Source organism: Scardinius erythrophthalmus, assembly GCF_964197995.2.
Source record: "Scardinius erythrophthalmus genome assembly, chromosome: 7".
NCBI classification, from domain to species: domain Eukaryota; kingdom Metazoa; phylum Chordata; class Actinopteri; order Cypriniformes; family Leuciscidae; genus Scardinius; species Scardinius erythrophthalmus.
The window spans coordinates 26,605,047-26,617,302 of record NC_138227.1 but is presented as its reverse complement, the minus strand read 5'-3'; the positions used below and the strand labels follow the sequence as shown (position 1 = coordinate 26,617,302).

Here is a 12,256-nt window from a genome sequence, read left to right as displayed (position 1 = left end):
AGCATTCTAAGCCGAAGTCCTCCAAGCCGAAGACAGATCTGAGGACTGTCATTCAGGCAATGAAGGCTGAAGTTTCTGAGGTTCGCTTTTGGGGGAAAAGTGTATCAATACAGAGTTCTTCCATTCGGCCTAGTACCTTCACAAAATGTATGGATGCCGCTCTAGCCCCACTAAGACTTCAGGGCATTCGCATTCTCAATTACATCGACGACTGGCTCATCCTGGCACAGTCAGAGGAGATGGCGCTTCAACATCGAGATGTTATTCTGAATCATCTGAGGTTCTTGGGGTTGAGACTCTGAGACATCTGTGGTCTGAAGGTAGGCTACAGATCCACATACCCTTTCTGATGTGTCACAAAAGACATGTAGCTCCCTAACAGGGAAAGGAGTGTCAGCAAAGGCAAGAGTATAAGGTCGAGGTAGTTTTCGAGGTAGGGTTCAATATATATACATATATATATGTGTGTGTATATGTATATATACAGTATGTATATGTGTGTGTATGTATGTGTGTATATATATATATATATATATATATATATATATATATATATATATATATATATATATATATATAGACTTCAGCATTGTCCATGATTTTGACGGACAGGGTCGTAATAATCTATTACCCGTCATTTAAATTTTCATATTTTAATGATAATAAGCCATTTAATAGGCTCTATTTTTGTTCACATTTTCCTTTTTATTCAAGTTCAAATGTATTTATTTATATAGCACATTTAAAAACAACAGTTGACCAGAGTGCTTAACAATGACAAGATCCACACAAGTAAACAAATAAACAGAAAACAAACACAGTAGAAAGTGTCTCAGTCGCAAAACTCAACTCGAAATAAAAGCTAACGAATACAGGTTGGTCTTAAGCAATGACTTAAACATTTCAGAAGTCCTACTGTAGCTGTTCTTATATGAAGCGGTAAACTATTCCAGAGATTAGGACCAGCCACTGCGAAGGCTCGGCCACCTTTATTTTTCAACCTGGATCTCGGAACATCGAGGAACATCTGATTGGACGACCTCAGTGCTTTGACAGGAGTGTGAACGTGTAAAAGTTCTGATAAATAAGAAGGCGCAAACCCATTCAAACTCTTAAAAACAAGCAATAGAATCTTCTTCAAGCAATAGAAGGGGTCATATAATGGTACATGCACTTTTACAAGTTGATTGTACTGAAATGTTTGTTGGCAGTGCCTGTACACAACCATCATAAAATGATAAAAATCCATCCAGTGTTTTTTTTTTTTTAATCTTCTTATGTTTCCCCCCATCTCAAATCAAGCCGTTCGATTTTGTGACGTCACAAAATCGACCCCCCTCCCACGATTGTTGATTGACAGCAGCGTTTCAACACAGACCCGCCCTTGCTCGTGAGCGAGCTGTCAATCATAGCCCACGCGTCATTGTTGATACTGGAGCACTATCTGTGAGCAGAATGGCGTCTAAGCGATTGTGGTGTTCTGTTCTTGGGTGCAATAAGGAACACAACAGTCATTTTGATGTTCCTAAATCCGAACCGCTGAAGACGCAGTGGCTGAGTTTGTTTTCGAAGGGAATATTCCCCGCGATTAACATCGATTAACAATGCTTTCATGTTTGCGCGAATCATTTCACACCAGACTGCTTTACAAACGAGGTCAGTATAAAGCTGGTTTTGCTAAAAGCTGCTCCTGAAAAAAGGATCGGTACCAACTATTCGTGTTCCTGCTGCACCTCCAGAAGAACTGAAGTGATCGAGTGTTGAAAACAGAGCTGTTTTTGACCAGGTAAAATGAGTGTTTTCTTACAATACTAATGAAAATTTTTAATTAAAGTATATTACAAACTTTTAATTTAGACCCTAAAGAATCATATTAGCTTGTACAAAAATGGCATTATATGGCCCCTTTAAAATCAATCCTGAAACGAACAGGAAGCCAGTGGAGCCGGGCCTACAACCGGAGTAATGTGCTCACACTTTTTAGTCCCAGTTAGGAGCCGAGCTGCTGCATTCTGGATTAACTGTAAATGATAAAGAGATGACTGATCCAGTCCAACATATAAAGAATTACAGTAATCTAGCCTAGACATAATAAAAGCATGGATTACTCTTTCAAAATCATTGTGAGGCAGGACTTGATTTTAGCCAACAATCTCAGTTGAAAAAAATCTGGCTCTTACAACAGAACTAATCTGTTTTTCAAATTTAAAAGCAATGTCAAATATCACAACGAGATTCTTTGTAAATAGACGAATGTGTAATCCTAACGAGCCAATAACACCTACACAAGCACTTAGATCCCCAGGACAACCAAACACAACAACCTCAGTCTTATTTTCATTAAGACAGAGAAAATTCTGATCTAGCCATATTTTTTAAGTCTCTCAGGCAGTTAAGCAATGACTGAATATAAACTTTATCATTTGTTTTGACGGGCAAATAGATCTGTACATCATTTGCATAACAATGATAGGAAATGTTGTGTTTTTAAAAAATGGACCCCAAAGGCAGCATGTACAACAAAAACTGCATGGGTCCCAATATGGACCCTTGGGGAACACCACAAGTAAAAGGAGCAGCGGATGAAGAAAATTCACCAAGGTGAACAGAAAACCTCCTATCTGTCAAGTACGATTGGAACCATTTAAGGGCTGTGCCCTTTATGCCAACACACTGTTCAAGTCGGGATAAAATAATGGAGTGATTGACCGTGTCAAAGGCAGCAGTCAAATCCAAAAGCACTAAGACAGCAGATTTACCCGTCAACAGGTAGAAGATCATTAAAAACTCTTAAAAGAGCAGTTTCGGTACTGTGCCGGGGCTTAAACCCAGACTGAAATTTTTTGTTAATACTACAATCATCTAAAAACGATTTAAGTTGATTCAAAACCACTCTTTCCAAGATTTTCGATAAAAAGGGAAGTTTAGAAATAGGTCTAAAATTAGCCAAAATTGAAAGATCCAGATTATTATTTTTTAACAGCGGTTGCACAATGTTTAAAACCAGCTGGAACACACCCTGAGCTGAGAGATGTATTAACCAAAGAAAAAATGCTTGACCCAACAATGTTGAAAACCTCTTTAATGTTTGTCCGGTAAATCACAATAAACTTTGTGCTTTGTGATCCTGTCCATTTTATCATGTAATTCAAACAATAAAAAACATTTTGACACTCTTTAATGTGGAGCGAGAGATCACTGTAGCACCTCAGTTCAAAGCGGAGGGCTAGTGAACGTGATCAGTCCTCCTTTTTACTATGTTACAGGACAAAATAAGCATGAATGAACATCAGAAAATATGTTTAAAGATACAGTCCATCTTACTGACATCCGTATCATGTCTCTCAAGTAATTGCTCAATCAGTGTTTCAACTGCAGAAAGATGTAAATAAAACAGCTTGTAAACAATGGCTGAATCCAAAATCGCCCCTATGCCTTCAAATAGGGCATTATTTGAAGGGACAGCCATTTGTAGTGGAAACCATAGTGGACAAAATCGAGTGCACTCATTCTATCCCACATTGCACCGCAATAACGAGTGTACCTGGTGGAACATGCCCTTGATGTCCCCACTAACTGCAATGCCATGTTGCCAGAACTTCAAGATAACACGCAGTAAAGATGGCCTCAGTGTTGGCCTAGGAAGCAGTCGTTCATTCAAGCTTTGACCTTGGTACCGGAAGGAACAGTTGAAGACTATTCAGTCTTTCCCATTATGATACACCATGTGATGTGGGATAAACCAGGACTCTGTTGTCTTGTCTGTCTCCCCTGGTGACATCTTGGCTATTTAGCCTGCAGATTCAAGCTTTTGAATTTCAGAGCAGTTTTAGCCTGCTCAGGATTCTTTGCCAGCTTTTTCTCAATATTCTGAAACTGGTTAGCAAGGCCTCTTGGTCTACATGGAGCAAGGTGATATTAGACTGCCTTAGCAATGGGATAGAATACCGCTGACCACCGCAGCAGACTGTAAGAGGTTATATAAATTATTGTTGGTCCTGCTTTGATCTTGTGATCAGCTTTCTATTGTATGGCAAGGTGTTAAATTGTCATAAGCGCTTCATATGCTTATATAGCCCATCACGTGGTGTCATAATGTGCAGACATTGTTGCTGGCCTCTAAGGGGCTGAATTGGACACATTGGGCCTGGCAGTATCCATCCAAGCCTTGTACATATGGTGACAGGGCCATCCAATGTTCCCTTACGTACAGGCTGAGGAAGAGTCAGGAGGTGGGGCGTACCGGACCCTATGAGGAGTAAGGGTTTGACTCTGTCTACAGGTTATGGTGGTAGACTTTTTAGGTGCTGATATGCTTTCTGGAGAGTTGCCACAGGATAATTGTGTTCAGCAAGACATAGACCAGAGGCTGTAAAGGCATTATGGATGACATACCTTGCTGTTGGTTTGGTGATGGGAGAAACCTCCAAGGTTACTATGGACCCTTCAAGTTTGATATGACTTTGTTGGATTGTCTGTAGAGGGAGAACTTCTGGGGCTTCATTTAGTTTAAGCTGCTGAATTACTGGAGGAAGGATGGTGGTTCTCTCGGAGCCATCATCAAAAATAGCATAGGCTTCCATTGTTTGACCACCATTGTGCAAGAGAACTTTGACAACCTTAAGCATAACTTTGTGTTAGCGGTTGGGTCTGTCAAGATAGATTTGTGTGGATGTCAAATGTCACGTAGGACAGTAAGGAGCAGTTCTTTGCAGACTTCACATGGCCGTCACAATCTGGGTGGTGGTCAATGTCTTGAATTTATCACAGGAGTTGAGATAAGGATCTCGGTTGTCACATTGAGGACAGTAGGCTTGGAAATGACTTTAGCCTGGGCAGGTTCAGAGGGCTTGACAGCTTTCTCAGATGTCAGGTGTTGACTACTCTCTGTCTTAGGGTAAGGCTGAAACATGGCAGCTGTTTGGCTAGAGATGCGCTTCGCTTGTGACTTTGTTTGTAACCAAGCCACCAAGTCAGGGAGAGTGTAGGTTCTATCTGTACCAGTTTGGAGAATGCCATGACTTAGACGGTACTCTACAAAGCTGTCTTAGTAAGCAGGTGGCATCTTGCCTAGAAGGCAGTCCACATGAGAACCACACCTAAGCTCATAGCTCATACCCATTCTGTCCCTCTAGAGTCCCCAGAATGCCAACAAAGGGTTTGAGTGATTGGACAGATAAGGCAAATGAGTCAAAGACATTGGAATCACCAATTTTGTGGGTGTGGTTGTGGCTTGTGGGTGGTGCATGTATGCCTCAGTCAACTGCTGAGCACTGTCAAATTTCAGATGGCTCAGTAACGTTTAATATTTGTACTGCTTACTAAAATGAGTATGATGGCTTAATAAATTGTCCAAGGCCAATTTCAACAAGGCAGAGTCACTTTTGGTGCCACTTTCAAACACTGGTAGCCTGGGATGAGGGATGCCATAGGCAGCTGCAATAAAAAGTTTGGTTCCGGGTTGAGGTAAGTAACGAGTTTTGGGAACAGGTGGATGTTGGTGTTGTTGAGGATAGATGGGTGTGTTATATGAGACTGTCACTATGTGATGAGTGGCTGGAAAGGGATGTTTCTGACTGATTGGTGTAGCTACCTGGACTGGTAACAAAGTATTCACATTTGATGTTGAGGTAATGTTTGCAACAGGAGTTACATTCTGTGAAATTCGAACACTATCTGTGTCTGGTGTCACAAATTGGGTTGCAGATGGTTGCTTTGAGTTGAATTGAGGTAATGGCCTAGAAGCATGGCTAGGAGACTGCTATGGGACAGGTGCCATGCTCTCCTAAGAATATGCAGCTTGAGATTTTCCTTGGAATTGAGTGACTGCACTTGGGGAAAATTGTGCTGTGGGAGCTGGAACTCATGCAGGCATTGTTGCTTGTAATGTCAACTAAGAGTTTTGGTTATTGACTGAACTGTGCATTGGGCACATGTTCTCTGTGCCTCTGGAACAGTCTGTGTGGCTTGGATCATGGAAGATAATGAGTAGGGAGACTGTTGAAATATAGGTTGGTCGGCTGAGTATGACAAGGAATTGAGGTGGTTGCCCGGTGTTGTCTGGTGATGCTTGAGTCTCTGGATCAGTCAAACTTGTATCTGAGCAGGGAACTCACCAGCTTGGCCACTTCTAAATCAGTTTCTGCTCTTTTCAGCTTGCGTCGTCTTTCTAACTAGTTAGGTAATGCCTCCTTTGCCATGAGAGCCTCTTCCTGAGCACATTGAGCCTCTTTAGCTTGAGTTCGTAGTCTCTGATATTCTATTTCTGCCAACATGTCCTCCTCCATTTGTTGAAGGATGTTGTCATACTGCTGCTGTTTTATTTTCTTCTCCATTGTGGCTGCCTGGCTGATTGTGAGTGCAGATGTAGCATGAACACTGGAGATAATGGAATGACAGCTGGATTTAAAAATTTGAGCTGGCTTTACTATGGGACGTTTTCGGCTCGAAGGACCAAATTCCGGCTCGAAGGACAAAATTTATGTGGGGAAGTGCCACCCAACATTTACTTTATTTCACTGATTTGATAGCGGACAAATATGGACACAGATTATGGCTAGAGAATCAAGCACTGGAGGAAGTTTGTCTTATTTATTTCAACTTGTCAGGCAGCCATTTACAATATTATCATTGTGGAGATTTATGGAAGGTTATGTTTTGATATGTGTTTGCAAAATCGCAAAACAAAAACAATGTTCAGAGACAGCAGGTGGAGGTGTTTTTCACATCACTCTGCTAGCAACAACTGTCATATCAGACCATCAGAAACTGCTGTCTGTTTTCCATACCAGGACGGACTTTCTGACACCCTTAATGACTGAAGCTGTCAGTCACTTTTGACAGTTGCAGCGTGCAAACACTGTGCTCTACGGTGCAAATCAGATTGTAATTAGAAACCTCTGACGGTCTTCAGTCTACTGAGTGTGAACACAAATAAGCAAGGGGACCATTTAAAAGAAGGTGCTTATCAATGGGTACTGAATCGAAACAGTCGAAAAGAGTTGAAACAGTCTTGGCTATAGGACCCCCAGTCCAGCCGTGCATATTGATATCCGACACGCTACGAAAATTACAATGTAAATATTATTCCACCCGTTACATCAGATAATAGCAGTTCACCCCCAGGACTCTGATTCCCGCCCAAGGCATACACAAAATAAAGGGACGAATCCTGGTTGAGTTAGTGTTAGTAGTGTGTTGAAACTAATGATCATGGTAAGGGGAGTGACATTTCTGAAACCCGCTTGAAGCAGATGGCCAATCACAACAAACTGATCCAGTCGACCAATCAGAGGACATTGCATTTTTCAGAAGCAGGGGCTTCATAGAGACAGGAACTAAACAGAGTGTTACTGACAGACTGGGAAGAGAGTTGCTGAAACATTGTAAATAATGTGAAAAACATTTTAACATTTCTAACATTTAAGCACGAAAGACTTTTCTAGTAGACCCTATAAACAAAATCAAGACTTTGTAAAAAAGCATAATATGGCCTCTTTAAAGAATAAAGATAAATTGGATAATATCAAATCTGTTTTTATTGTCTGTTTTAAGTAAACCTGGATTCAAGTCAGTAAAAAATACTGAAATATCCAAAACAAATAAACCAGAGATGATCGCAAAGGCTTTTTTTTATGCTGGACAAGTGGATAATCATAAGTAAATATATTTTATACAACCTGTATGATTTATTTATGCATGCATTCAATCTAACAAATAATTGATTAATTTGCATAGAGCAAACCTCATGAGACTTGTTTACTTTACATTAGTTGACTATAAGCTGGACATACTTAGATGAATAATAATGTGTGGCTTGTGAAGAAGTGGGATGCTATTACTCTTCGAAGCAATCAGACCTACAATTGTATTTCCTGCCAGACAATAAAGAGGGTACAAATCTGTCAGATTTACATTGAAGGATGGACCTGAGCCATATCATAGAGTAAAGACGGTAGACTCTTTTGACTTGGCCAGAATAACTTTGCTGTCACATACTGTAACAACATGCTAAAAACCACTCAGAACTTATCTGCACTCCCACTGGCATTCTCTGCATTGTCAGTGTGCATTTGCATGAAGATGAACTTTCTTGAATTCATCTCTCCCTAATGTTGCCTCAGATCACCAGCTCTCATTGAAAATGAATGACTTCTGGTCGCTTTGTTTCTGCAAAGCGCTGTCAGTGTGAATGCCCTTAACATGAATGAAATAGCTTTCATTGCTTTGGTCAGGACACGGTGTAAACCAAACGCTAAATCTACCCTTACAGATGAAGTATGTGATGTTTTCACTGAATAAATACGTTGTCCTATCCCAGTTTAATTTGCAGCGTCAACATTACTAGGCATCACTACTTTCATTTTGCCTAAAAGGGAGTTTGAACGTTTTTTCAGTTTGAGTGTTCGGAAGAGCTGTTAAAAAAAGAGGGTCATCAAATGGCAAAAAATTATGCACTTCACTTTTGATGTTAAAATGTTGGCACTTATTGGGTGAAATAAAAAAGCATTTGTTGAATTAATTACATGATATGCTTGCTGGTAAATTAATATATTTTATTAATATATGTTCTGAAAAGCCCCCAAATGAAGATGTCAAACACATATTTGCAGGATTATGCTGTGTTTAGTGTTTAATGTGCTTCAGTTAAGTTTAGTCTTGATTGCATCCTAGTTAGTCTCCTTGGTTACTGATTACTTTCTGTCTGTTAGTTTCCCTGTGTATTTATACTCCCTGTCTCATTCAGTTCATTGTCGGTTCTCGTCTTACGTATGTGCAGTTAATGTTATGATTCTTCGTGCCTTTACCTGTGTATTCTCTTCGTGTCCATTATATTAGTTAGTATCTGCTATTCTGCATCATGATTCTGTTAACTGCCAAGACAAGTGTGTGACCAAAACAGATTATGAGGACTGCTTTTCACAGAACGGCTGGTAGCTGGACGATTATGTGAAGGAGTACCTGGAACTTTATTATGAGGTGTACTGGGACGATGAAACTTTGAAACGGGGTTTCTGGAGTGGGATGGACGATATCCTCGGCCAGATGCCGTTGTTTGGGGAGGATCACTGTCCGTTCATCGAGTTCATTGATTACGACTTGCGGGTGTGCGGATCCTCCGTCACTATGGGATTCGTTGAGGACAACAACATCATTATCTCTGACTCCCCAGGACTATCTACACCTCCAGCAGCCATCTCTCTCAGAGACAAAGCAGGTCGACACACCCGTCCCGAGGCTGGAGCTGATCACCAGATCCAGCGAAGAGTTAGGTCCGGTGAGACAGTTCTCCGATTGAGCCAGTTGAGGAGCGCTGGCTCATCAATTTCACTGCGGACCTCGACCCTCTCCAGCCCACTACACTCTTCATCATAGATGACCCAATCCCACCCAATATCCTGCCCACTCCACTTTTGATCAGTTTAATGCATCCTTGCTGAATAAAAGTATAAAAAAAGTTAAAACATATATTGATGATCCCAAACATTTGAAAATTAAAGGGTTAGTTCACCCAAAAATGAAAATTCTGTCAGTAATTACTCACCCTCATGTTGTTCCAACCATGTAAGTCTTTCGTTCATCTTCGGAACACAAATTAAGATATTTTTGATGAAATCTGACAGAATTCTGACTCTTCCATAGGCTTCCAGAGTGACTGAAACTCGCCGACCCAGAATAGTTATTAAAAACATCGTTAAAATAGTCCAAGTGACTCCAGTGGCTCAATCTTAAGTATATCAAGCGACGAGAATACTTTTTGTGCGCAAAAACAAACAAAAATACCGACTTTATTCCACTATTCAATTCCTTCTCTCTGGGCCTCGTACTGTTTTTGCGTAGCGCGTCTGTGTTGCACGTCACCACGTAGGCTCACAATTGGCCGACGCCGGTCATGTGTGTGATGCGTGATGACGTGCAACACAGACGCGCTACGCAAAAACACTACGAGGCCCAGAGAGAAGGAATTGAATAGTGGAATAAAGTCGGTATTTTTGTTTGTTTTTGCGCACAAAAAGTATTCTCGTCGCTTGATATACTTAAGATTGAGCCACTGGAGTCACTTGGACTATTTTAACGATGTTTTTAATAACTTTTCTGGGTCGGTGAGTTTCGGTCACACTGGAAGCCTATGGAAGAGTCAGAATTCTGTCAGATTTCATCAAAAATATCTTAATTTGTGTTCTGAAGATGAACGAAAGACTTACATGGTTGGAACAACATGAGGGTGAGTAATTACTGACATAATTTTCATTTTTGGGTGAACTAACCCTTTAATATGTATTGGATTGTATTATTATTTGTTATTCTTAGTAGTAGTAGTAGTAGTAGTAGTATAACGGATATAAATATACAGTATATATAACAGGTTATAAGATGTACATATAATATTAATAAAAAAAATTTATCACGTTACTTTGTATAATTAATGATACAAATGAATGTTAAATGTGCTTCCCCACACATATACAAATCTACATTTACTTTTTGTATGAACCAGGGTTTTATTATGTTGCCAAAACCCTTCAAATTTAGCTTACTTATGGAGAAATATCATATATTTTGTGTCCAAAGTACCTCTCTCAGAAGTGTGTGTGTGTGTGTTTAAAGCTCTGAAATATCTCTTCAACCAGACACCAAATGAGTTCACAGCTTGCAATAAAATAATATATTGTGACAATCCCCTGCAGGTTAATCTCTCCTCACCTTCTCCTCATTCTCTCTCTTGTTTAAGTCCCTCCCTCACAGCCGTACATCCAGCTGGAGTCTGATGAGCCGTGGGTGGAGGGAGACGAATACACGGTGACCTGCATCGCTCCTGATGCAAAACCTCCTGCAGAAATCACCATGTTCAGAGGTACGCCATCACTTAAGAGCCCCACTCTTTCTTACGTCCATTAAGCATAGCTCTTATGAGACAATTACACTGTTGATACACAACGCAGATAAAAAAATCTCTGTGGGAGCTTTCAAAGCAGTGGCTGTAAACTCAATCCAAGAGACATCATGATTCATTTACTAAGTTTGTGTCACACCATCTCTTGGCAAGAAGTACCCTGAGGCAGCTTACTGACTCTAAAACTTTTGTGCTTTTTTTCCTTCTTTCTCAGATGGAGAGGAGCTGACGGAAACCGATTCTTTCACAATGTCAGGCTCACAGGATAAGCTTTTAACAACTCATGCCGAAGTTATGTAAGTTTGTGTGTGAACAATAAAGTTAAAAAAAAAGATTATTTGCAGTTGAATCCCCATCACCACTTACATTTTACTGTATGACCTTGAGAATTTCTCTTTTTGAAATTAGAAAATACCTAGGATAAGGTTTTAAATACTGCATATACTGTAAAGGCAAAAGAAACAGTGGTGGATGGAGTTTGTTAAGAAAAAAACTTTCCATTTAACCAATATGTGAAGTGGGTATTTAAAGGTGCTTTGTGTGATATTTAGGAGGATCTGTTGACAGAAATGCAATATACATAACTACGTTTTGAGTGGGGTATAAAGACCTTACATAATGAACCGTTATGTTTTTATTACCTTAGAATGAGCCAGTTCTATCTACATACACCACGGGTCCCCTTACACTTTAAGTCGGCATTTTGCACTGACATGTTTCTACGGTAGCCCTGAACGGACAAACGCGTTTCGTCACTATGTTGTTCTTCGAGCAAAGAAGCTAGCCAAAGTCAGCTAATAAAACACTGACACAATGATGAAGAAGTAACAATAATATTTGCAATAACATATTGTTTTAACTGAATAATTAAGTAAACATAATTTCTTAATTTATCTTTGTAAAGAAACTGGCTACTCTCTGCTGTTTCAGATGACGACATTGTTTTCCTGTCGGCCACCGTAACTTATGTTGGTTGCAATTCGTAACCTCACCACTAGTTCCGCTAAATATTACACTTTTTTTTACATTTAAAGGAGCAGTTCTTTTATCCACCTTCATGTCATTCAAAAACTTTGATTTCTTTCTAATATATAAACAAAATGTAGTTTGTTAGGCAAAAATGTTGTTAGTTACACCTCAAATATGTGTAGTAGACAGTTAAGCGAAGTAGCAGTTAAAGTCGTGCATGTGCAATAGAACGCCAGAATGCCGTTGCCATTCCATCAGAGGCTATTGCTTATAATCCCTACTACGGGGCTTTTGAATGCTTGATTCTGATGAAAAGTTCTAAGGTGTGCAATTATTTTCAAGGAAACGCATGGCTAAAGTAGTTCCAGTCAGGTCTTGACCGCATTACAGTTC

The 12,256-nt window shown here is 40.0% G+C and overlaps 1 protein-coding gene across 2 annotated transcripts in view; it reads left to right on the top strand.

Annotated features, from left to right (window-relative positions):
- The window catches only part of nphs1 (NPHS1 adhesion molecule, nephrin), a 113,145-nt gene that overhangs the window by 53,095 nt on the left and 47,794 nt on the right, over window positions 1-12,256 (top strand). For both annotated transcript variants that reach the window (XM_081369699.1, XM_081369700.1), the window contains 2 exons: window positions 10,733-10,855; window positions 11,109-11,190. In XM_081369699.1, coding sequence (XP_081225825.1) covers window positions 10,733-10,855; window positions 11,109-11,190 — 205 coding nt within the window. The remainder of the gene's footprint in view (window positions 1-10,732; window positions 10,856-11,108; window positions 11,191-12,256) is intronic.